This window comes from Arachis ipaensis, chromosome B05, assembly GCF_000816755.2.
Source record: "Arachis ipaensis cultivar K30076 chromosome B05, Araip1.1, whole genome shotgun sequence".
Lineage (NCBI taxonomy): Eukaryota > Viridiplantae > Streptophyta > Magnoliopsida > Fabales > Fabaceae > Arachis > Arachis ipaensis.
Window position 1 is genome coordinate 143,056,582 of NC_029789.2, and position 27,583 is coordinate 143,084,164.

General features: G+C 35.2%; 2 protein-coding genes, 1 long non-coding RNA gene and 1 pseudogene across 3 annotated transcripts; all 4 read left to right on the plus strand.

The window, feature by feature from the left end:
• LOC107641398 overlaps positions 1-1,956 on the plus strand; it is an 8,319-nt pseudogene extending 6,363 nt beyond the window's left edge.
• Positions 7,873-12,662, plus strand: LOC107641399 (TMV resistance protein N). Its single transcript, XM_021103067.1, has 6 exons — positions 7,873-8,395; positions 8,488-9,595; positions 9,837-10,166; positions 10,278-11,069; positions 11,273-11,803; positions 12,330-12,662. Exons 1-5 carry the CDS (start codon positions 7,929-7,931, stop codon positions 11,789-11,791), a joined length of 3,216 nt encoding a protein of 1,071 aa, XP_020958726.1. The 5' UTR covers positions 7,873-7,928; the 3' UTR covers positions 11,792-11,803; positions 12,330-12,662.
• On the plus strand, positions 13,401-21,622 carry LOC107644588 (TMV resistance protein N). Its single transcript, XM_016348476.2, has 6 exons — positions 13,401-13,903; positions 14,004-15,114; positions 15,211-15,540; positions 19,450-20,247; positions 20,349-20,836; positions 21,246-21,622. The coding sequence occupies exons 1-6, from the start codon at positions 13,416-13,418 to the stop codon at positions 21,460-21,462; spliced, it is 3,432 nt and encodes a 1,143-aa protein (XP_016203962.1). The 5' UTR covers positions 13,401-13,415; the 3' UTR covers positions 21,463-21,622.
• On the plus strand, positions 16,659-17,923 carry LOC110262641. Its single transcript, XR_002347534.1, has 2 exons — positions 16,659-16,841; positions 16,951-17,923. It is a non-coding gene; the product is annotated as an uncharacterized LOC110262641 (long non-coding RNA).

Here is a 27,583-nt window from a genome sequence, read left to right on the forward strand (position 1 = left end):
AGAAGGAATAGAAGCCTTCAAGAAATGACTAGGGCTATGTTATGTGAGAGTGAAATTCCTAAATTCTTATGGGCTGAAGCTGTGAACACAGCATGTTATATTTTAAATAGAACAATCATTAGAAAAGGGTTAAAGAAAACACCATATGAGCTATGGAAAGGAACCCCTCCAAATCTTAAGTATTTTCATGTTTTTGGATGCAAATGTTTTGTACTTAACAATAAGGAAAACCTTGGAAAATTTGATCCAAAATCATATGAAAGAATGTTTGTTGGATATTCCACCACAAGCAAGGCCTATAGAGTTTATCTCAAGGAGCATAGGACAATAGAGGAATCCATACATGTTACTTTTTGTGATTCTAACTTAATTCCCAGTATTGTGAAGGATATTGATTCAGATTGTGAAGATGGAACAAGCAAAGAAATTTCCAAATCTGTCCAGAATGAAGAATCTGTCAGCCCTATTCTGTCTCGTCAGATCGGAGGAGACACTTCCATTTTGTCTCCTGAACAGGCACGAGCAACTGAAACAGTGAGACCACCAGAAGTTCATCAAAGTTCTACACCTGTCCGAAAGCCTAGAGAATGGAAGTCTATGAGAAGTTATCCTCATGACTTCATCATTGGTGATCCCTCTCATGATTTCAATCTCACCCAAAAGAATCCCATCTTACGGCTGTTAAACGCATCATTAGATACATTAAGGGAACTTGTGACTATGGCTTGTGGTATCCTAAATCTGATGAATTTTGTGCAGTAGGGTTTTGTGATGCAGATTATGCGGGAGATAGAATGGATAGAAGAAGCACGTTCGGCATGTGTTGCTTCCTTGGAAGCTCACTCAACATGTGGTCAAGCAAGAAACAAGCCACAATGGCTTTATCCACCGCTGAAGCAGAATATATTTTCGCATCTGCATGTTGCACTCAATTAATTTGGTTAAAAACACAATTGGAAGATTACAAATTAAAAATCAATAGTATACCTCTATTTTGTGATAATATGAGTGCAATAAATATTTCAAAAAATCCTGTTTTGCACTCAAGAACAAAGCACATTGAAATTAAATATCATTTCATTAGAGAACATGTGCAAAAGGGCACTATTGATATTCAATTTGTAAAATCTGAAGACCAAATTGTTGATATTTTCACAAAACCTCTCTGTGAAGACAGATTCTGTACCTTGAAAAAAAGTTTGGGAATGTTTGATTTAAGTTTTATTGAAAATCTGTGAATTTGTGACTCTGTTCAGTTTTTGCTCGTAGGTTTGGACGAGATAAAAATCATGGCATGATGGAAGAGCTATGGTCAAGGGGAAGGCAGCGCAGAATTCAAAATTTTATGGGCCCCACCAAAATTTCTTGACCCCACCTTAACAGTTATGGTAGTTATCTTTCTACAAATAAGAATCTTCCTCTTGTGTCATCAAATCTCCTTGGAAAACATTTTCTGACTGTCTCATCTTATTTGCTTTGGTTACCTCTACTCCTATATCCTTCGGTTATATTATGATTAGACACATGTGGGATTCTGTTAGAAGCACCAGAAAGGCTAACCTGCCTTATGGTATGTTTCTAACTAGAATATTTGAGTACTTTAAAGTTGATTTGTTGAATGAGGCTGTAGAAAACAAGGTGTCTTCAATCAGAGGAGGAGGAGCAACTAAGGAAACCAAAGGGCGACCAACTGCTGCATCGGATAGAGGCAGACCAGGCAGACCAGAATCTTCCAAGACAATCAAGTCCATCAAACAGATTTTGGGAGAATTTTCGAACATGGCAGATTTGATGTATCGGTCAGCCAAAGAAACCCGTAAGCAAGCCTTTGACAGTGAGAAAGCTTGGAAAAACTGCAAAGACAGGGTCAATCTGATGATGGAACATTTTAAAGAAGATTTGGGAGATGATAGTGTCAGAGATGCTGAAAAACAACTTAATTTTTCTGATGATTAGTGACTGTTTCTTTACTCTGTTTGATATTGGCTCCACTAGGCTCAATCTGTTTTTTGTATGAGCATGACTTGATACTCACTGCTCTAGGATACTCTCTAGGATATTGTGATATACTCTTGCTACTTTGCTTTGAATATTTTGCTATGTTTGATCATGTTTTGTGCAGGTGCCCCCATGATGACAAAAGGGGGAGGAAATTTAAGTTCCAAAATTGAAATTGGAACGAAACAGGGGCTGGAAAAACAGGGGAATAGGGGATGAAATTTTCAAAATTGAAAATTTATGATCACCCTTGTTCAAAGAATGCATGAGTTATTGTATTCACTATATTGCTTGAACTGCATTTGGTTTATGATGATGTTTGATTTATTTTGATGTCTGGCTGTTGATTCATCATTGATAACTTTGTTGGATTGAAAAATTATTTTTGGCAGTTCCTTTAAATTGTGTAATATATTAAAACTGTTTTGTTCATGTGTACTTCAAGTACTTTTCCATCATTTGGTTTTGCTCTGATATTCTAACAGGAAATGTTTGGAAAATATTTGATAAATTTTTTTAAAAAAAGGTTGAACAGTAAATCAGTTATGATATCAAATGAGTTTTGATTATCAATTAAAACTGCTCATAAATCAAGCATTTAGCATCATAAAATATGCTAAATAACATTGTTACTTGAGCTTGATTTAAAAATATTACAGGTTAAGTACTTCCCCTGGTAACATAAGCATACATCAAGGGGGAGCATTGTGACATTTTGAAAGGGGGAGAAATTCAAATCAAAGGGAGTATTCTTTACTCAATCTCTAAATTTTTTCCATTTCAATTTTAATAATGTTTGTCATCAAGGGGGAGATTGATGAGTTTGGAAAACTCTTAATTAATATTTATGATGACTAAACATTATTAAAAATAATTAACTGCAAAAATTAATAATCTGATTTGATTAAATAATTTTTGTTGCAAGTTTTTATATTGGGCCGAAAAATGAATTTCTGGCTTAAGCCCAATAATGTTGCATGATTATATACTAAGTGGCTGAAATTTTATATTGTTGGGCCAAGTTCAATGTTGATTACAACCAAGCCCATGATTAATTTTCTATGAGTGCTTCCTATGCTTGATCCAAACCCATCAGGAAAACAAATGTTATTAATTGGGCCAGATTTGATATTTGATGCAACTAAGCCCAATTATATGCAATGTTAATTCCTCATGCATTACCCGAAAACAATGAAGAGGGAACCCAAATTGTTTTCAACAGATCCAAAAATTCAAACATGTGTTGGATTTCAAATTATACTCAACTATCATTTATTACATGGGAACTATGAGAGAGAAATTGAAAAAGTGATATGATTGCAAGCACCAAGGCTACACGTTTGTCAGTAAAAAGAGAAAGGGAAATTAATTCACTTTTATCTTTTGTTTCATTAACTACTATTTCTCTTTCCTCTCTCTCATCTCTTTCTTGCTTCTTCTTTGGTCTTTGTCCAGTAAACCATGGACGCCGTGCTCATCAACAAAGAAAAAGGAGTTGCATACATCAAGACCATCAAGCTAATGATGGCAAGAAAACATACTAAAATAAAAATGAGCTGTGGCTAAGATACTTACCAAATATGGTCAGATTTGGTGAGGTTATCTTGAGCTTTGCATGCTCAAAAAGGAAGAAGAAGATATCGGCCAGCAGGGGAGATTATTGAAGCATAGCTTGTCTTTGATTCTGCTCAACCACCACAGGGAGTAACTAGAGTGGCGAAGTGATGGTTGAAGGCAGAGATTGAAGCAGATGAAGTCATCATCATCATGAAGCATCAAGGGCCAGAAATCCATCTTGGAGAGCAAGCCAAGGATGGAGAGCTCGGATTGATGAAGGGTGATGATCAAGAAAGGACTAGAGGTAATTGCATGTTGGTTAATGCATGGTTATCTCTTCTCTCTCTATGTGGCCGAATCGGTTTTGTTGAAGGAGGAAGAAGTTGGTTCGGTTTTGGCTTCAATAAGTGGAGGCTCCCCTCTTCTATAATAAGGGTGGACAGCCACTGTTTGAAGCAAGGAGAAAAATTGAGAGTGCAAGGCACAGAGTTCTCAGAGCTACCTGAGCTAACAGTTTTCTCTTCTCCTTCAATGTATTCTGTTTTGTATTTTTCTGTTTAATTTTGTCATGTCTTGAGTCTCATGGAAAAAAGGCAAATAGTGAGGTTTGTAATGAAAAAGCCATAGAGCGGAAAAAGGCAAAGAGTGCAAAATTAAAAGAAAAAGCCATAGATGTCTTAGAGTTCCTTTGTTCATCTATGTTGTGTTTCATGATTCTGTGGGAATCCCCTTGTAAGTTGGGTTAGCACTTTACAAGTTGTAATCAGATTGATTATAGTGAAATTCCATCATGTTTGTGATGGAGACTGGATGTAGGCTGCACTGCACTTAGCAGCTGAACCAGGATATATCTTGGTGTAATCTTTCTTCTCTCCAACTCCATTTCTGATTTCTACTGCACAGGAGCAAAAACTAAAATTGTCTCGTGCCAAGTGACGAGACAAAACAAAAAGTCTCGTGGCAAGTGACGAGCAAAAACAAAAAGTCTCGTGTCCAGAGACGAGCTAAAATAGAAAAGCCTCCTCTGTATTCAGCAAGTGTCAGCAACATAAAAAGGGGGCTAAGATTCAACCCTCCTTCTCTTAGCCACTGAAACCATCACTGATGTTGGTCTCAATGGTATTGCCCAACCATAAGAAGCAGCCCTTGCTCCTTGAAACATCCATTGGTTTGTGGACATTGCTGTTGCTAACACAAACACTTATGGGCAGCAACACTCTCTGAGTTGGGGTTGGGACTTGGGAGGATTCAATATCAGTGTTGGTACCAAGTATAACAAATGCAAGTCAAGAATCCATAGGTGATTTTACTTTTGTAAGATTTATGCTCCTCACAGCACTATACTTTTTTGACCTCATCTGTTGTTGTACTTTATGAAGTAAGAACAACCTCAGCTAAGCTTGTGCTCTTAATTTTTCTTTTGATTTGCTTGATGTGTGCAATAGATATAAAAAACAGCAAGTTTGCCAAAGGCTTCAAAATGAAAGAAAGCTGTCAATGCAGCAACTTATATTTTTTTAGCGAATTCAATCACTTGTTAAATTCAGCAGGGGAATGTTAAAACCACTAATCAAAAATTCTATTGTAACATTTTCTTTTACTATTAAGTAAACAGTGGAGTGGAAGAAATTGAGGCCTAGCATAAGTGGTAATTGTACTTTGAGACACAGTTTTATATGATACTGTATCACATTGTAACAAAATGGCTACTAAGGTGTGTGATTTTACCTATTCCATACCTTTCATAAGATATAAGCCAACGCAAATATGTAACTCTGGGGCAGTCAATTTGAGTTTTTATTCTTTCTTTAGGTTGGTAAAGTGTTTGCTTCTTTCATTTACTCATTGCTTTGCAGATAAGAAATGAAGATGAAATGTTGAGTCTGCCAATGCCAAAGGAGGCTCATTTTCAGTTCAATTCGGATGCAAGCAAAACTATCACTGATACAACCACAGCAAGCCCAAGTCAACTAAATGGTCCAGAGGGAGGTTCAAGCAGGGAAGAATCTGAGCCAATTCACAAGATGGTTAGGAAACATCCTAATAAACAATCACACGATGTATATATTCAATATTATAGACAATTTCATTCTTTTTTTACCTTTGCTGTCATAAATTTGTGAACTCTGTATGTACTTGTTAGAAGTAATTTAAGACATGATTGTCATCTCTACTTTGTACAAAGCATGTCAAATGGAAAGTCCAGAATTCACAAGTGATTGCTTTTTCTAAGATTTATGCTCCTCACAGCACTAGACATTTTGATGTCATTTATTGTTGATTTTTATGAAAAGCAACTCCAAGTTAAGCTTAAACTCTTATTCTTAATTTTTCTTTCCATTTGGTCGATGCATGCAATACATATAATAAACAGAAAGTTTGCCAAAGACTTAAATACAGCAACTAATTTCTTAGTGAACTCAATCACTCGTTAAATTGAGCAGGGGAAAATTAAAACCACTAATCAAAACTCCTTTTTCATATCTTAATTACACTTTATTATGCATTTTTAATAAATAGTTTAGAAGGAACTAAAGCTAATCCAAACACAAGTATTACACAAATATATTACTCCTTTTTCATTCATGTTCATGTTCAAATAAGTTCTTATTTCAGATTCATAAGCAGCATTTATCTAAATTTGTTTGATCTCATTTTATATCATTCTTGTTTAGTCTTTGTTTACATATTTATATGGTCATTTCTCCAAGAATTTTTATTTATATTATTTGGCAAGTCGATATTAACACTACAGTCGATAAGTCTCGGATCGAGCTCATTTTTTTAGAGTTGTATCTATTCCTCGAATTGAGATCTTGGATACAAGTTTGAACTGACACCTGTGTCGAAAAAATAAGGCGAAACAACAGTAAATCAATATTCAATATAAGATCATAATGTTAGTATATGTGTATCACGTGAAAGTTAACGATAGAAGGTAGTTTAGGCAAGTTAGAATTCTGTTAGAAAAGAGTTAGTTAGAGTAGGAACTAATAGAATTTTTTTACACCTAATTTTGTTCTCTTTCTTCTCATATAATCTTATCGTCTTGAGAGTAATAATTAAGAGAATAATAGTTATGAAAGGTGTCCCTTCCTTGAAATTTCGAGGCAAAAACTAAGTTCTACTTTACAAAATCAAAATATAATGTTTAATGACTTCCTCTTTTTTGTTGCTTTGTTAAGGATCCTAAGCCACTTTGATCTGCCAAACTAAAGGAGGATCAGCAAAGCATATCCTCTTTTAATACTAATAATTTATTGTTCATATAGAGTCTTGGACAGTAAATTATTGATGATAATGGAAGGTCGGCACCAATTTTTATGATGTCTATGTGTATTGATTGTGAAATTTTTTAGATTGGAACAAGTTGTTTTTTTTTAAATTACTATTAGATAAGCTTCAGCACTATCAAAGAAACAAGAATGATAAAAGATGGAACAATGACAGAGCAATATAATAATTATGCAAATTTTAAGGTAGGACACATACCCTTCGAGGAAAGAGCAAAACATGCTGAGGCCTGATTTCATGAGTTCATATTTACCTTGTCACTGCTTTACAAAATTATGAAATGAGGAGTTCATAGATAAAGACTTGGAATAAAAAATTCAGAATCTTGAAGGACAAGCAAAATATTATATATAAGACACTGACTCATTATTATTATATATAAAACGAAGTCTTATCAATACTTGTCTTCTTATTTTGGTCGATCGACTTGTCTTTTAGGCTTTAGCTTTGTACTATTTGGTATGTAGATTTCTCTGGACAAAGAAATCTATCAAAACGTTACTCAAAAGATTTTGCTCTAACAAAAACAACGTAAAAGATAAATTAATTCCTAAAAAATTATTAAATTTGACAAAAATAATCAAATCTTAACTAAAATTGTTTCCTTTAATAAAAAGCAGAGTTGGCTAATAGAAGAAATGAGATGGCATCATTACTTATTATGTGACATTATTAATTATTTACTGAAAAAGATATATGATTCACACATACCGACTTACGTTGTGTGATAATTTTTATTGAATTTAGATCAATTTGATTGGATTTAATTAAAAAAATACTTGTATGTATAGCAGTAGATTTTATGTACTTTATGATCAAAACAAATTTAAACAGGATAAAGTGTTCATAATTATAACTACCGTAAATAAAATTGATAATGAATTTGGATGAAGTTATATTAGGTATGAATTTTATAAGAAAAAACACACAACTCACTTTCCTCATGGCTCTGCATTCTCCCTTCTCACTAAATAAAATGAATAAATAATAGTCACAAGACTAACAACTCACACGTTAACTTCTCACTCACTTTCGTTGGTTTTTTTGTGACACTCAACACTCCAAGACACACTTTCCTCATGGCTCAGAATTCTCCCTTCTCATACGATGTGTTCATTAGTTTCAGAGGCCAAGATACTCGCTACAGTTTTACTGGCTATCTTTACAAACAGCTCTGTAACAACAGAATCCGCACTTTCTTCGATGATGAGGAGCTTCAAAGTGGAGAGCGAATCACACCCTCACTAGTCAAGGCAATTCAAGAGTCCAGGATTGCCATCATTGTGCTCTCTGCCAACTATGCTGCTTCTTCTTCTTGCTTAGAGGAACTGGTCCATATCCTTCACTGCATCAAGGGAAACAATCGGTATGTTTTGCCAGTTTTCTTTAAGGTGGATCCTTCTGATGTGCGCTATCAAAAAAAGAGTTTTGAAAAGGCAATGGCTAAGCATGAGAAGAGATACAAGAATGACATGAACAAGGTGGACAAATGGAAGAAGGCTCTGATAGAGGTAGCCAATTTGTCTGGCTATCATTTCAAAGATGGGTAACTACACTTCGCATGCTCCTTTCTGTAATTGTTTCTCATTATTACAATTTTAAATTGTAAAAGTATCTATGTATATGTTTGTCGGGCAGGCATGGATATGAACATCAATTTATTGAAAAGATCGTGGAAGACGTTTCAAGAAAGATTAGGCGTGTACTGTTGCCCGTCACTGATTATACAGTTGGACTAGAGTCTCGAGTGTCAAAAGTAATTTCACTTTTGGAAATGGATTCTGGTGATGGAGTTCTCATGGTAGGGATACATGGAATTGGTGGCATAGGAAAAACAACACTTGCTCTAGCACTTTATAACTCAATTGCTTACCATTTTGACGGTATGTGCTTTCTTGAAAATGTGAGAGAAAATTCACAAAAATATGGGTTGGTGCTTCTTCAAAATAGTCTTCTTTGTAAGATATTAGGAAAGGAGGAAGTCCAGATAGTAGGTGTTAAAGAAGGAAGCTCACAGATACAACAAAGGCTTCGTCAAAAGAGAGTTCTTCTGATTCTAGATGACATTGATGAGTATGAGCAGTTGAAAGCTATTGCTGGAAAACCTGATTGGTTTGGTCGTGGCAGCAGAATCATTATTACAACACGGAACAAACATTTGCTGACGTTACATGACATTGAAAAAACATATGAGGTACAAGGTTTAAATAAGGAAGAGTCCTTAGATTTACTTATTTGGAAAGCTTTTAAAACAGATATTGTTAGCCCCAGGTACGTGAATGTTTTAACCCGTGCAGTATCTTATGCTTCTGGACTCCCATTGGCTTTGGAAGTAATAGGTTCTAACTTGTTTGGAAAAGAAGTAGAACACTGGGAATCTGCATTACATCAGTATGAAAAAATTCCTAAGAGGAAGATCCAACAAATACTTAAAATTAGTTATGATGCTTTGGAGGAATATGAGAAGAATATTTTTCTTGATATCACTTGTTGCTTGAAAGGACAGAACCTGATAGAAATTAGAGATATACTTCATGCTCATTATGGAGATAACATGAGATATCATATTCAACGGTTGGTTGATAAATCACTCCTAAAGATTAAGGTTGGGGATCAAGTGACATTTCATGATTTAATAGAGGACATGGGTAAAGAAATTGTTCGACAAGAATCACCAAATATGCCAGGAAAACGTAGCAGGTTATGGTCTCATGATGATATAGTTCAAGTTTTAGAAGAAAATCAAGTAAGATTTATTTCAATGATTTAGCTTTCCCGACTTTAAATTTGCTTTATCACTTTATGGTATTATATGCTCACAAACCATCATAAGTTAATTATTTCTCATACTCTGATATTTTTTATGACAATATTAGTTCATTATTTCTCTTTTTATAATTTATACAACTTTTCTGATAAGTTCGTTGAAGTCTTTATGTATAGATATGTATTTTAATTAGTTCATGTTTTTAATGTTGTATCGAAAGGGGACTGAAACTATTGAAATGATCTTTCTGGAGTTTCCCTTGCAAAAAAGGGATGAAAATGAAGATTCAACCAAAAAGGAGAAAAATAAACTTGTACAAGTGGAATGGGATGGAAAGGCCTTTAAGAGAATGAAAAATCTGAAAACACTTATCATAAAAAATGGTTGTTTTTCCAAACGTCCCAAATATCTTCCAAATAGTTTAAGAATAATGGAATGGTGGGGATATCCTTCAAAGCGTTTTCCCTCTGATTCTCATCCAAAGAAGCTATCCATACTCAAGTTACCCAATTATCTCTTTAAGTCATGCAAGTTGGATAGCTTATCCAAGGCAAGTGTACTAAATCCACTTTTAAGATTTTGTTTGTTAGTAAACTCACATCAGGTTATTTATTTGATTGACTCTTTTTTCTGTTATGATGTTTTTTGTCCTTTCTTTCAGAGGTTGGTCGCCTTGAATGTTTTGAATTTTGACAACAGCGACTTTTTGGAAGAAATACCTGACGTGTCGAGTCTTGTGACTTTACAAAAATTATCGTTCAGTGGTTGTAAGAATTTGATTAGAGTTCACAGTTCAGTTGGTGTCCTCAATAATCTCAAAGTGTTGAAAGCTGAAGATTGCCACAGTCTTAGGACTTTTCCATCTATCAATTTGCCCTTACTAGAAATACTTATGTTATCTTATTGCTCAAATCTTGAGAAATTTCCAGAAGTAAAAGGAAAGATGAAAAATGTAGCAATGCTTCATCTGAGTGGCACTAAGATAAAAGATTTGCCATCATCATTTCAAAACCTTTGTGGGTTGTCCAGTTTAAGTCTGTGTGGTAAAGACTTCCCTAGGATACCAAGTGTGATTGTGAAGATGCCGAAACTGTCTACAGTTTTTATTTCTAAAATTCCCGTTTCTGTGACGTGGGCATCACCAAACAAGTTGGAGGAGGGCAGCTCTTCAAATGTTAGTAATCTTGTTCTCTTCCACTACAGTCTGTCTGATGACTTTTTTCCACTGGCTCTTGCATGGTTTCGTAATGTGAAAACATTAGACCTGAGTCTCAATAATTTCACAATCCTTCCCGAATGCATCCAATATTTTCGTTTTCTAAGCTCCCTTAGAGTTGATCATTGCCACTATCTGAAGAAGATTGAAGGGGTTCCACCAAACTTGAAACAATTCTCGGCTGTATGCTGCGAATCCTTGTTGACTCCCTCGGGCACAAGCGTGTTACTCAACCAGGTCTTTTTTTTCTTTTTCTGTAAAGCTAAGAATTAAGTGAGGGTGAAAATATGCAATTGTCAAATTTGTCAAATCATCTAACGGTTATCAGCTATCAACTTTACATGAAGACAGCTGCATAGGAGTCTTCACCTTATGTGAGGTTTAATAATGTTGTTATAAGGTATGTAAACTACTACTTGTGCATTATTTATGAATGGCAGGAAGTGCACGAGAATGGAAACACCGAATTTGCATTGCCTGGAGAATGTATTCCAAATTGGTTTGAGCAGCGCACGAAAGAAGGTTCTATTTCTTTCTGGTTTCGTGGCAGATTCCCTGCCAAAGATCTTTGTCTTGCAATTCTACTGAAGGATTGGTTCCGTTGGTCCCATCGTCCCCGCCTAAAGGATGTAACAACCATCGTGAGCATTAATGGCAAGCAAGTTTCCCGTGGCAGGGGGAGAACCAAAATGCAGAAATTATATATTTTTGATCTGTCCGTGACAAATAAAATGCATCATTTGGATGAAATATGTTTTGAAAACGAATGGAATCATGCGGAGGTTTCATTTGAACTTGAAGATGACGACATTATGGAGATTGGAATGCACATATTGAAGCAAAAGAGTAGTGGAATCATGGAAGATATTCAATTCACTGATCCTTATAGAAAGAGAAAACGAGACGATGAAGCTCTCAATAGTATTGCACAAGTTATGGAGGGAGAGGGACAGCACTAGTGTATGTCCAAGGTAAAATTATTCTGAGTCTCAGTGCTGCACTTTTGAGTTGCCCCATATTATTTTTATTAGCAATAACCTTCTGCATAAGTAGAACAATCTAACTGAAAGGGGCAACTAGGAGTAGAGTGCTTGATTGATCTTGTTTTTGATATTTAAGAAAACATAAAAAGGACACAACCTTCTTGTTTATTTCAGTAGTAACAGAAAAGAAAAAAAGAACATTATTGCATCATAGAAATCACCATGCTTGTGTACTAGAGATAACCGTTCAATCTGGTACATGGTTCTTCAAGAAACAGTTTTATATTACATTGAGTGATTCTGAAATTGTAACAAAAAGGCCAGCTAGGAATAGAAACAAGGTCTATTCTTTACCTATTCCTTGCTTTTCTTAAGATTAGATTAACAAATATCCAAGCCAATCCTCAGTTGCAAGGCAAATATGTAACCCTGTGGCCCAGTCAATTTGAATCTTTATTCTTTGCTTTATGTTGTTAAGTTGGATGCTTCTTTCATCCACTCATTTGCTTTGTAGACAAGAAAATAAGATGAAGTGTTGAGGCTGCCAATGCCAAAAGAGGCTGATTTTCAGTTCGATTCAGATGCAAGCAAGACTATCACTGATACAACCACAGCAAGCCCAAGTCAACTAAACGGTCCATAGGGAGGTTCAAGCAGCCCAAAAAGAGAAGCAGAGAAGAATCTGAGCCAATTCACACGATGGTTAGGAAACCTCCTAATAAACAATCATACTATGTATATATTCATTATTATAGACAATTCCATTCTTTTTTACCTTTGCTGTCATAAATTTGTGAATTCTGTATGTACTTGTTAGAAGTAATTTAAGACATGACTGTCATCTCTACTTTGTTCAAAGCATGACAAATGGAAAGTCAAGAATTCATAGGTCTTACTTTCTCTAAGATATATGCTCCTCACAGCACTAGGTCTTAATTTTTCTTTTCATTTGGAGGATGCATGCAATACATATAATAAACAGCAAGTTTGCCAAAGACTTAAATACAGCAACTAATTTCTTAGTGAACTGAATCGCTCATTAAATTCAGCAAGGAAAAATTAAAACCACCAATCAAAAATTCTTTTTCATATCCTAATTACACTTTATTAAGCTTTTTTTAATAAGTTGTTTTGTAGGAACAAAAGCTAATCCAAACATAGATATTACAAAAATTTAACTAATAAAAAAGACAGTTGTAGATAGATTTCTGGAAACATGTAAAAATGGATTTCATACACCTTAGGACATCAACTCAATTAGTCTGTATAAATGTGATTAATTAAAGAATTTTGGGATTATCACACATTTTCAAAATCAGAGTATAGTAATCACAACAACGTTTGTGCCAAAGAAGGAGTTAATAAGAATTACACCACACCGTAGCATACTAGCATAGCATAGTTGACTGACTGAGCCTTAGTTTTGGTCAGAGATGGACCAAAGGATTCAATAATGAATGAATGCAATTTCTGCGTGGTTGCTAATAAGTTGACTGACTGAGCCTTACACATATATCCTAATTTACTAATTTACTGATTTCTTTCTTTGGTTTTCATCATCATCCAACATTCCAACATATATCCTTCTTGCTTCCCTCTCATGGCTCTGCAATCCTCCACCTCCTCCTACTCTGAATGGAAATACGATGTGTTTATTAGTTTCAGAGGCCAAGATACTCGCTATAGTTTCACTGGCAACCTCTACAAGGCTCTTTGTGACAAAGGAATTCTCACCTTCTTTGATGATGGCGAGCTTCAAAGCGGAGAGGAAATAACACCTGCACTTCTCAAGGCAATTCAAGAGTCTAGGATTGCCATCGTTGTACTCTCTCCTAACTATGCTTCTTCTTCTTTTTGCTTAGACGAACTGGTCCATGTCCTTCACTGCATCAAGGGAAACCATCGCTTGGTTTTGCCTGTTTTCTATGAGGTGGATCCTTCTGATGTGCGCCATCTGAAAAACAGTTTTGGAGAAGCAATAGATAAGCATGAGAAGAGATACAAGGATCACATGAATAACAAGGTGGACAAATGGAAAAAGGCTCTGCATCAAGTGGCTAATTTATCAGGCTATCATTTCAAATATGGGTACTTTATATATACCTTCTTATATTTGTTTTATTTGTCTGATATTTATATTTTGAATTGAAATGACTATCTATGTAACCACGTGTCTTGATTGGGCCAGGGATGGATATGAACACATGTTTATTGGAAACATTGTGGATAACATCTCAAAAAAGATTAGAAGACGTTCAGCTTTGCCTGTTGCTGATCATCCAGTTGGATTGGACTCCCCAGTGTCAAAGGTAGCTTCGCTTCTAGATGTTGAATCTAGTGCTGGGGTTCACATGGTTGGGATATATGGTATTGGTGGAATAGGAAAAACCACTCTTGCTCTTGCAGTCTATAACTTGATTGCTGATAATTTTGATGGTTTGTGCTTTCTTGAAAATGTGAGAGAAAATTCAAATAGACATGGAATTGTACATCTTCAAAATATCCTTCTGTCAGAGATATTAGAAAAGAAGAAAATAAAGCTATCAAGCAGTAAACAAGGAACTTCAGAGATACAAAAGAGGTTATGTCAAATAAAGGTTCTTTTGGTTCTAGATGATGTTGATGAGCAAGAGCAATTGAAAGCTATTGCTGGAAAACCTGATTGGTTTGGTCATGGTAGCAGAATTATCATTACAACACGGGACAAACATTTGCTGACACTTCATGACATTGGAAGAACATATGCGGTACAAGGTTTGAATGCGGAAGGGTCCTTAGATTTGCTTCAATGGAAAGCTTTTAAAACAGATATTGTCAACCCAAGGTATGAGAATGTTTTAGCCCGTGCAGTAACTTATGCTTCTGGGCTTCCATTGGCTTTGGAAGTTATAGGTTTTAACTTGTTTGGAAAAGATTTAGAACAGTGGAAATCTGCAATGGATCAATATGAAAAGGTTCTTGATAATAAAATACGCAAGATACTTCAGGTTAGTTTTGATGTTTTGGGAGAAGATGTACAGAGTGTTTTTCTTGATATTGCTTGTTGTTTTAAAGGATATAAATCAGTGGAAGTTACAGCTATACTTCAAGCCCATTATGGGAGGGGTATGAAATATCATATTGGAATGTTGGTTGAAAAATCTCTCATAAAGATTGATCGTCAATTCAGAATAACATTACATGATCTAATAGAGGACATGGGCAAAGATATATGTCGAGAAAAATCATCCGAAGTGCCTGGAAAGCGTAGTAGATTATGGTTCTACAAGGATATAGTTAAAGTTTTAGAAGATAATCAAGTAAGTAATAGTTTTTTTTTACTTAAGTTTATGAAAGACTTTTTTTAGCACATGTAATTTTAATTAATTCCTGTACTTACTTTTGTGTGATGAAAGGGAACTAGTGCCACTGAAATCATACATTTGGAATTTCCTTTATTTGGAAAGGAAGGAGGTGAAGATCCATCGGAAAAAGAGAAAAACGATGATGTAGAAGTAAAATGGGATGGAACAGCTTTTAAAGAGATGAAAAATCTCAAAACACTTATCATAAAAAATGGTCGTTTCTTCAGAGGTCCCAAATATCTTCCAAATAGTTTAAGAGTATTAGAATGGAGGAGGTATCCATCGAGATATTTTCCCTCTAATTTTGATCCAGAAAAGCTTTCCATACTCAAGTTGCCTGAATATCTCTACATGCTCCCCAAGTTGGATAGCTTATCCAAGGTAAGCGTACTAAGTTCATTTTTATGATTTTGTTTGTTTGTAAATTCACATGATCAGGTTTATTTAGTTTTATTTTAGTTTGTTCATTAATTTGGTTTGTTTGTTTTTTTCTCCAGATGCCGATCACCTTAAAAGTTTTGAATTTTGATTCCAGTGATTATTTGAAAGAGATACCTGATATATCTAATCTTCAAACTTTAGAAGAATTTTCTTTTGAAAGATGTAATAATTTAGTCTCAGTTCACAGTTCAGTTGGTTTTTTACCTAAACTTAAAATATTGAATGCTGGAAAGTGCCCCAAGCTTAGAAGTTTTCCACCTGTTATTAATTTGCCCTTACTGAAAACACTCGGTCTATCTGGATGCTTAAGCCCGGAGAAATTTCCAGAAATTCCAGAAGAGATGGAAAATGTACAAACGCTTACTTTGATTGATACTGGCATAAAAGATTTGCCATGTTCATTTTGTAACCTTTCTGGATTGTGGCGTTTGAATTTGATTGAGAATGAAATATATAGAATACCAAGTGTCATTGGCATGATGCCACTCCTGTCTGTGTGTAAAATTAACTTACTAGGAAATAAGGGGAGGATATCAAGAGAGCAGGAAGAGGGGCTTCATGGAATATTCACTCACTCCCTCTCCTCTTCACGTATGTTTGATCTTTGTCTCAAAACAGTAATTTGTCAGATGACTTTTTTCCACTAGCTGTTGCATGGTTTCCCAATCTGTATGTGTTAGACCTAGGAGGCAATAATTTCACAGTCCTTCTTGAATGCATCCAACAATTTCGCCTTCTATACCATCTCAAAGTGGATGATTGCGAGCATCTTCGGGAGATTAGAGGGATCCCACGAAACCTGGAAATCTTCTCAGCAGTAAACTGCAAATCATTGAGTGAGAGGGGCACAAGCGTGTTACTCAATTAGGTATCGTTACTTTTTAATAAGATGAGTGCTAGGGGGACAGCAATTTTTGTGATTTGTAGCCATCAAATAACCATCAATGATGATTTTAATGGTGTGAGATTTCATCCAATGGCTCACTTTTCTTTGCTGGTTACATGCTAGCCTTTTGTCGAATTTCTAGATGTATATGCTCCATATGTCACAGGCAGGATCCAATCATTCTTAATTATTTTAAGATTTGTTAAATATATAACTATTTATTTTAGAACTTGTAAAATATTTGTAATTTTCTTATTCAACTTATATTTGAGTTTGTTAGGCTTGCTAGGGGATTATTTTCCTAAGCGCCGGTTATGACTCATTTTGGGCCGTGACATAGCCAAAATTTAATAAGGTTGCTGGCTCCCTAAATTTTTCCTTTTAGTAATTAAGAATGCAGATGACATCATAATTCATATTAATGTATGCTAAACTACTGCTTCTGCATTATGAATGAATGTCAGAAAGTGCACGAGGGTAGAAGGACCAAGTTTGTGATGCCAGGTGGAAGCATTCCAAGGTGGTTTGAGTGGCGCAGCAGTGGATCTTCTATTTCTTTCTGGTTTCGTGGCACCAAATTCCGTGACAATGCCCTTTGGATTGCAATTCTACTCAAAGATTGCATCCCTACCCCACTTGAAGTTATCCCCATTGTGACCATCAATGGCAACCAAGTTCAAGATGTCCAGAAGAGATCAATGGATATTTATTTTTAATCTGAACAAATATTATTATTATGAAGCACGACATTTTGAAAGAGGATGGAATCATGTGAAGCTTTCATATGAAGCATATAAGTATATGGAAAAGGTCCCAAGTGAGTCAATTGGAAAAGAGATTGGAATGCACGAATGGAAGGAAGAGAGTAGTAGTATAATGGAAGATATTCGATTCACTGATCCATACAAAATGACACAACTAATTATAATGATGATCATGCTCTCAATAGCATTCCCCAACCATAAGAAGTTAAGAACCACCCCTTGCTCCTCCAAACATGCATTGGTTTGTGGACGTTGCTGTTTCTAACACACACTCAGTTAGGAAGGAGGGTAGGGAGGATTCAATATCAGCATGCACACAGCTATATGGCTGTCCCCACCTGTGTATGTCAAGGTGTAATTGTTATTAATTTATTATATTATTATTATTAAGTGTGGCACTTCCCTTGCTAGTTTTGCATCTCTTCATTTGGTTGATGAGTGCAATCTATAACAGAAGGAGTTTTTTGAAAATAAGAACTGCAAAATTGTCAATATAGTAGCCTCATTTGGTAAATTCATATGATTAGTGGACATTGATGTTTCTAACACGCAAAATTTGTCTTAATGATGATTAACGATGGGGCATCACTGGCATGTGTCCAAGGTAAATTACTCATTTTAGTTGTCCCATTCATTTTGATCAATAATACTTTGAGAATCAGTTTTACATTTATATAATATATTACTTTGAAGGGCTCTTAATATGTAACGAAATGGGTACTGACTACTAACTAGGAATACGAACAAGGTGTATGGTTTTCTCAATCCCACGCTTTCCTGAATCCTCAGTGCAATCTCACGGCTACTGTCAGGGTGATGCTGTATATACATATTATGTAATAATTTTGTGAGTAAACCTTCTTTGTAAGATACTAGGGAAGGAGGGAGTCCAGATACAAGGTGTTAAAGAAGGAACCTCACAAATACAACAAAGACTTCGTGGAAAGAAAGTTCTTTTGATTCTAGATGATGTTGATGAACAAAAGCAGTTAGAATCTATTGCTGGAAAACCTGATTGGTTTGGTGGTGGTAGCAGGGTGATTATTACAACACGGAATACACATTTGCTAAAACTCCATAATGTTGAAAAGACATTTGAGGTAACTGCTTTAAGTAAGAAACATTCTCTTGAATTGCTTGTTAAAAAAGCTTTCAAAAATGATGAAGTCAACTCAAGTTATTATGCGAATGTTTTAAATTGTGCAATAACTTATGCCTCTGGACATCCGTTGGCTTTGGAAATAATAGGTTCCAATTTGTTTGGAAAAGAAGTAGAACATTGGGAATCTGCATTACATCAGTATGAAAAAATTCCTAACAGGGAGATCCAACAAATACTTAAAATAAGTTATGATGCTTTGGAGGAATATGAGAAGAATATTTTTCTTGATATCACTTGTTGCTTTAAAGGACACAACTTGAAAGAAATTGGAGATATACTTCATGCCCATTATGGATATAACATGAGCTATCATATTCAACGGTTGGTTGATAAATCACTCATAAAGATTAAGTTTGGGGATCAAGTGACATTTCATGATTTGATAGAGAATATGGGCAAAGAAATTGTTCGACAAGAATCACCAAATATGCCAGGAAACCGTAGCAGGTTATGGTATCATGAAGATATAGTTCAAGTTTTACAAGAAAAACAAGTAAGTTATTATTTCAATGATTTTAGTTTTATGTCTTTAAATTTGCTTTATCACCTTATGATATTATATGCTCACAAACTATATTGTATGATAATAATTTTATTAGTGGGTCATAGTATATATAATATGATAATAATTTTATAATTATATTTTATTATTATAAAATATAATTAATCTTCTAGTTATTTAACTAATAAATTAAAATACTTGTATAGTAATTTAAATAATAACATATAACTTAGAATTTTATTCTTCTAAGTTTTATATTTTAAAAAAATTGAATAATTCTTTCATTATCAATACAATTAAATGTCTATTTTTTTATATATGTCACTAAATAATAATTTAAAAATCATCTCTCGTAAGATTACGACTCTTTATAATATTCATAACTGAAATTTTTTCCGGTTGATATCATTATCACCAGCTTATCCAAGGCAAGTATACTAAATTCATTTTTTCGATTTTGTATGTTTAGTAAATTCACATGGTTATTTGTTTGACTTTTTTTTTTTTTTCTGTCTTGATGTTTTTCTTCTTTCAGAACTTGGCCTCCTTGAATGTTTTGAATTTTGACAACAGTGAATATTTGAAAGAGATACCTGATGTGTCCGGTCTTCTAACTTTACAAAAATTATCATTCAGTGGTTGTAAGAATTTGACTACAGTTCACAATTCAGTTGGTATCCTCAATAATCTTAAAGTCTTGAAAGCTGAAGATTGCGAGAGTCTTAGGACTTTTCCATCTATCAATTTGCCCTCACTTGAAATACTTATGTTGTCTGGTTGCTATAGACTTGCGAAATTCCCAGAAATACTAGGAAAGATGGAAAAGGTAGAAATGCTTCGTTTGTGTGGCACTAACATAAAAGATTTGCCATCGTCATTTCAAAACCTTTGTGAGTTGTCCTGTTTGAATCTGAGTGGCCATACCTTTCATAGGATACCAAGTGTGATCGTGAATATGCCAAAACTGTTTACATTATATATTGGGGGAGAACGCAATAAGACTTGGGAATCATGCAACAAGTTGGAAGAGGGGGTTGAAGGAACACTCAGCTCTTCAAATGTGACTAATCTTACTCTCGATAAGTATATGCTGTCAGATAACTTTTTTCCACTGGCACTTGCATGGTTTCGCAATGTGAAAACATTAGACCTGAGTAGCAACAGGTTCACAATCCTTCCCGAATGCATCCAAGATTTTCGCTTTCTAAGCTCCCTCAAAGTTGATTCATGCAAGAATCTAGTTAAGATTGCAGGAATTCCACCAAATTTGAAACAATTCTCGGCAGTAGGCTGCAGCAACTTGACTGAGGTCACAAGCATGTTACTCAATCAGGTTTCTTTTTATTTTTATTTTTATTTTTTTTAAATTATTAGATTAATAATACTGTTATAGAGTATGCTAACTACTACCTACGAAATATTAATGACTCACAGGAACTGCACGAGAATGGAAGAACCGAGTTCGCATTGCCAGGAACAATGATTCCAGCATGGTTTGAAGAGCAGAGAAAGGGAGATTCTATTTCATTCTGGTTTCGTGGCGAGTTCCCTTCGAATGCACTTTGCTTTGCAATTCTAAAGCGGAATACGCGCAGCAGTGGAACTCCTATAACAACCATGGTGAGCATCAATGGCAAGCAAGTTTCCCGTGGAGATGGGAGAACCCAAACTTTTCAGGAACTATTTATTTTTGATCTGTCCATGACAAAAAAAACGTATCATTTGGATGGAATATGCTTTGAAAATAAATGGAATCATGCGAATGTTTCATTTAAAATTTATGACCTAATGGAGGAGTGTGGAATGCATATATTGAAGCAAGAGAGTAGTAGCATCATGAAAGATATTCGATTCACCAATCCTTGCATAAAGAATGACGATGAAGCTCTCCATGGTATTGGCAGCATTGACGTTCGTCTAAGGTAAAATTACTCTCGGTCTTGTCTTAGGGAAGAACAGAGGAGAGAAAAGCCGTTGTTCAATAGAAAACTTGAGAAATATGAATTTTATTTTCTTTGAACTAAAGTGATTGATCTAAACTGTTACGACCAGCTTAATCAGCTTATATAGTTATTTACAAGCATGTGTTGAATGAATGCATGTGATGAGTGTAAATGATCCTGTTAAAATCAGTTTTATTGCCAAAACAGAATCGGTTGCTTCATTGCTAAGTTACAGCGTCATTAGCAATGCTTGACAGTAATCTTTTCTTAACGAAGTGCCAGTGTATATGACATGAGTTTTTGACTCCAATTAGTCCCAGCTTAATTCAATAAATAGAACCTTAACCCCTAAATTTATCTCGTGACATCCTTCTTCTCTTCTCTCCAGGCTACAACCAGGTTCTGCAACTAGCCAACCAGCTTCGCAGAATCCTCTTGGGCATAGTGGAGACACGTCACATTCAAAAGGGAACTGGGCAGTGCCACAATTCAGGGGAGGCACTGTTTTTGCTAGGAGGAACATAAAAATGATGTTGTGTGTGATGTTTTATACAATGTTAAGCATTGTAGTGTGTGGTTTGGGTATGTGGTTAGGAAAGAATTAGGGTGGTGTGAGTTTAGGAGCAAAGAATGAAACAATTAAGCCCTACTTCATGTGGATAGTATTCAAGCTTTCTTCCAATGTAAAAGCCTTAGGGCTCTAAAAGAAGCATCACCTTAATTGAATGGAACCTTATTGCAGTTTTCTTGCATATTTGCACTTAATACATTCCCTTGACAATTGATGCATAGCTTCATTGTACCTGCATAATAACAATTAAAGCAATATAGACAAACTTGATAGTCAAATAATAATCCTGAAAGGTATAACTTGCATAAATATTGATTCATAAGTTGTATTAATTAAATTAAGTTAATAATGACAGCGTCATAACAAGCAGTACTTGCTGCTAATTTTCAATAAGCATATACAAGTATTATGCAGATTCAAAGAAGTTAAAGCAAAAAGGGGAGACATGCGGCCGGGGGGCTATGAATCTATTCCAACCAAAAGAAAGAGCTTCATAGAACATATTCCAGAACACCAAAGTTTCAACCTATTTGCTATGTATAAACATTTATAGCTCTATACAAAAAACTCGGTTTCAGTTTTCGAGGAGGGATTGCTGTTTTTGGTGGGAAATAATAAGTGGGAAGTGTGATCACGTATAGTTGCCTATATTATTTGATCAATAATAATCTTCTGAATAAATGGAACAAACTAACTAAAAAGAGCACTGGGATTAGAGTGCTTGATTGATCTTGTTCTTGAAGAGAACATAAAAAGGACACAAACTTCTTGTTTATTTCAGTAGTGACAGCAAAAGAAAAAAGAATGCTACCTGATCATTCAATACGCTCCATGGTATTCTGAGCAACAGTTTAATATGATACGAGATATTATAACTGTAACGTCCCAAACTTTTTCTGAAATATTTTATATTTGATTTCTTTTATTGTTACCCTATCCTTTAATTTTATCAAAATTCCTACACTACCCTTATTCTTTTTACCAAAACCTAACCCTAATGCCTAAATTAAACCCACACACTCTTACTCTCACATAAGCATACACTCTGGAGTCTGAACAAAAGAAATAGAGAAAAGGGGGTGAGAAAGTCACCGAGGGAAGAAGAGAAGAAGATGACGGCACTGGCAAAGCAAAGAGAAGCCGTCGCCGCTGTCGAGTTATAGAGGCAGAGGGAGAGACGAATAAGGAGATAGATGGATAAAGAGAAGGCAGCACCACTATCGTCGCTGCTGGGACTCATCGCTGGAGTTACGGTCATCGCCGTTGAAGGGGCCGCGTCGGACGGAGACATTGCCATCGCTGAAGCTCACCGCTGGTGCAACCCGAAGCTATCTCCGCCTTTACTCTGCTCCACTGCGGCTGACCCATACCTCTCCCCTGTTCGTCAAAGCTTGTAGTGTTGCTGCGGGAGTCACTCCAGAGGAGAGGAACCACCGCCACCGTTATTCTGTTGTGTCCTTCACCGTCGACGTTGGAGAGGGTCACCAGAGCTGCTGATGCTCCATCCCCTTGTTTTCTTTGGTAAGACTCATCTTGTTCTACCTTATCTTGCCGTAAAGCCTTATTATTGACTTTGTCCTACCTTGCTTAATACCCCTTTCTGCCTTTGCTCAATTTTAAACTACCATAGGCCGTTGGATTTGCTGCCATTGTTACCGTGGTTGTCCCATGTTATTATTACTAGGGCTGTTGGCATTACTGCAGTGAGAATTGAAATTGTTGCTACTACCCAATCCAAATTCTGCACTCTTTCGTACCCTTTAATTCAGCACTCCGAGTTTGGTCTATTCGGTCCCTTAGGACCACGCTCTGTGAGTAGGCTTTACATTTATAATTGTTTGGCTTTACGTCTATAAATATTTTTTTTATATACGGTGCTTTGAATTTAGTTATACTTACAAAGAATATTATCAAAGGATTTTAAATTGGTTTTACTAATTGAGTTATTAGAACTATATATTTATCATTGTTAAGCTCATTCTAATATGCACATGAGACTATATGTATGTTTAAAGAAGTTTTATATTATTTTAAAGCATTTGATTCTACTCGAATATGTATTTTTGAAGCATTGAAATTTTGTTAGTACTCACTTATTTTGGAATTATGAAATGTGTTTGAAATGCTTTAAGATTGAGAAATAGGATTGAATATGATTTGGATGAGAAAGTATTATCTGATTTGATTTGATTCGATACCTTATATATTTGAAAGATCAAAGATTTGTTGTATTTAAAATTATATGTTTGGAATTAGTTTGGGAGGCTCGTATTAGAAAACCGTAGTTAACGGCGGTTATGACGTTAACTTAGATGCATCTAACTCAGACTCCAGCTAGCAGGGGTGTTGCTAGCCTAACGTGTAGGCCACACGTTAGATCTGTTATTCTGTTAGGACACACGAGAGGAAATGGCTACCCGTTGAGGTGGAGCCGCCCAAGTGTGGACTTTTGATTTGATTTCTGTATGAGAACTCCCTTATTGATTCGCTTATTATGATCAATTACTATTTTCTAATTAAGAAATTACTTTAATAATAATGTTATATGGTCTCATGTGGATTATAAATGTATTGTCTAGTCACTGAGTTGTAAAACTCATTCCGTTTTTTCTAAAAATATTTTTCAGGAATAAATACTTGAATATGTGAGCTCTCTATCCAAGAATTATGATCTACAATAGGTATTTGTTCCTTGTTGAGTTCCTAGACGTTGTATGCTCCATATGTCACAGGCAGGATCCACTCATATTTGTTTTATTTTTTGTTTGTTAAAAATATGTAATTATTCATTTTAAACATTGTAAATTTATTTCAAATATTTGTAATTTTCTTATTCAACTTATAGTTGAGTCGGTTAGGCTTGCTTGGGGATTATTTTCCTAAGCGCCGATCATGGCTCATTTTGGGCCGTGACAAAGTGGTATCAGAGCTTAGGTTTAATCTGTGTAATATGGAGCAAGTGTCCTATGATAGGATCACAATTGTATAAATAGAAGCGCGCCTATTTGTACAAATTGTGGCACTATCAAAAGCCTATAGGAATGTCCTCTTTGTCCTCGATGTCATTATTGTCTTCTGATTATTGAGAGCATGCGTCCTCTACCGCTTCTTACTACTCTTGTCCTTTTGTACCCAATCTTGACATATCCTTTGGTAGATTTTCTCGAATGTGTTTTTGCAAGGGTTTCAGTTTTGGTTCTGGTTCGCGATTTCTCTCCTAGCTAGTTCAAATTTTCTCCGATTTTGTGAATGTGTGCTTTAATCTTCTTCGTCTTTGGGTTGTTCTCTATGATTCCTAATGTCAATAGTTCATGAGTTACTTAAAAGATTCGATTTATGTTTGTTGTGAATTACAATCTGATTTCCTTATAGAATTGTATTTGGATTTGTGGATTGCATGAATTTGCTGAGTTTCTGATCGAGATGCTTTGTTCTGGATTTGATAAGCGATATTGAGATTTTCCTTCTTATGTTGATGATTTTTGAAGCTAACATAATTTTGATTAGCTTTTGATTTTTTTTTCAAATCAATAATTTTGAAAACAACTATTTAATTGCTCAAGAAGGACTATGTGATGCAACATATGAATAGAGTGTTATTGTTGTTTGTTTGATTGTTGATTTTCTTTGCTTAAGTGTAGTGAATTATTTGGGTGATAAGTTAGCTGGTTTTTTCGATCTAGAAGTTTAGTTTTGTTTTTCTAATTGATGATCTGTTTTCATTATGGTTCTTTGTTGCTGAATATGACTTTTTGTCATGGAACTATTTCCTGCTTGATAAGTTGAGAGAAAGATTGTGAACGCTTGCCTTTTGGTTGGTGATTATAAGATGAATCTTGCCTTTTGTCAGATGACTTTTTCCCACTGGCTGTTGCATGGTTTCCCAATGTGAGTTGGTTAGACCTAAGCGGCAATAATTTCACAGTCCTTCCTGAATGCATCCAACAATTTCGCTTTCTTCGGTATCTCTATGTGGATGATTGCGAGCATCTTCGGGAGATTAGAGGGATTCCACCGTGCTTGACAGACTTCTCAGCAGTAAACTGCAAATCATTGAGTCCGAGGAGCACAAGCGTGTTACTCAATCAGGTTTGGTGACTTTTTAATAATTAACAATGCAGATGACATTATAATTCATATTAAATTAATAATGTATGCTAACTACTGCTTCTGCATTATGAATGAATGACAGCAACTGCACCAGGGTAGAAACACCCAATTTGTGATGCCTGGTGGAAGGATTCCAAGGTGGTTTGAGCAGCGCAGTAGTGGAGCTTCTATTTCTTTCTGGTTTCGTGGCACCGAATTCCCTTATAAATCTCTTTGTGTTGCAATTCTACTGATACATGACATCCCTTCCCCACTTGAAGTAAGCTTCATTGTGACTTTCAATGGCAACCAAGTTCAACAAGGATGGCGTAACTTAATAGATCAATTATTTATTTTTAATCTGGAGAGATGTTCTTATTATTATGAATCACTACATTTGGAAAGAGGATGGAATCATGCGAAGTTTTCATATGAAGCATATAACGATTATAAGGAAAAGGTCCCAAGTGAGTCAATTGCAAAAGAGATTGGAATGCACGTATGGAAGGAAGAGAGTAGTAGTATAATGGAAGATATTCGATTCACTGATCCATACAAAATGACACAATTAATTATAATGATGATGATGCTCTCAATAGCATTCCCCAACCATAAGAAGAAGCCCTTGCTCCTCGAAACATGCATTGGTTTGTGGACGTTGCTGTTTCTAACACACACTCTTTTTTTGGGATAAATAACTGTCAGTTAGGAAGGAGGGTAGGGAGGATTCAATATCAGCATTCACACAGCTATATGGCTGTCCCCACCTGTGTATGTCAAAGTGTAATTATTGTTATTATTTATTATTAAGTGTGGCGCTTCCCTTGCTAGTTTCGCATCTGCTTGTTTGATTAAATATGATATAGAGATGACCATTCAATATGTTACTTGCTACTTTGAGCAACTTTTTTGTATCATACATTTATATATTGAATGATTCTGAATTCGTAACACAATGCAATTGCAAAGCAAATAGATAACCCTGTTGCCCACGGTCAATTTGAAGCTTTATTCTTTGCTTTATCTTAACTCATTGATTAATAGGTAAGAAGATGAATGTTTTTGAACCCTGATTTTTGTGGCACCAGAGAAACACATTATGTTACATCAATCAATATAGGCCAAGCTTGCTGCATTCCCATTTCTAAGAGAAACACAATAGGACAATTGAACAACACTCCTTTTATGTGAATTAAATCCTTTATTTTGGTTTCTCCTTGTTTGATTCAATGTAAATAGGTAAAAGTTGAGTCATGAGCCCATTAGCATTCACAAATTCTCAAACAAACTGGAAATCAGCCTTTGAAAACTGGTACAAACTTTAATACAGAGTTGTCAGGGATTAGATTGGAATGGAAAATGGATCACTAGATTTACAAAAAGTTTGGGATATGGGACCTTATAGATGCTGAGTTTTTGCCTTTTTGGGAATACCAACTTGTGCTATTTTTGTTATTTTTCTGTTCATTTGGTTGATGAGTGCCATCCATAATAGAAGGAGCTTTTTGAAAATAAGACCTGCAAAATTGTCAATATAGCAGCCTCATTTGGTGAAGGATGGCATGCATAACAGTGTTATTTGTGAACAAGAGAGGTAAGACAATTAGTGAAAATGATTTCTATGTTGAGTGAATCTTAAGAATGTTAATACAGAGTTCTGCTATTTATACATGAGTGAGAGCTAACTCGTCACCAACTTACTCTAACTTATGTTGACTACTCCTAACAGAATCATAACAAATTAATTCCTAACACTACCAGCTTGGACAGCAATAAATTAAGAGCTATGTACAACTATACTATCTAAAATGGAAACTATCAGTTATGCAATAGCCTATTTTTTAAGCAAATATTTATTTTAGTTAAATTAAGATTAAAAGTTGGATATTTGTTTGAGATTGGAGAATATAATTTGTGTTTATGGTGGGTTCTCCTAAAAGAGTAGACATAAAGGATGTTATAATTGATTAGGCATCATAACATTGTGTTTGTTCTATTCAAAACATGAAAGTTTTTATTGCATGAAGTTCTGTAGCAAGTTTAGTGACTTATAGATTGATGGTTCT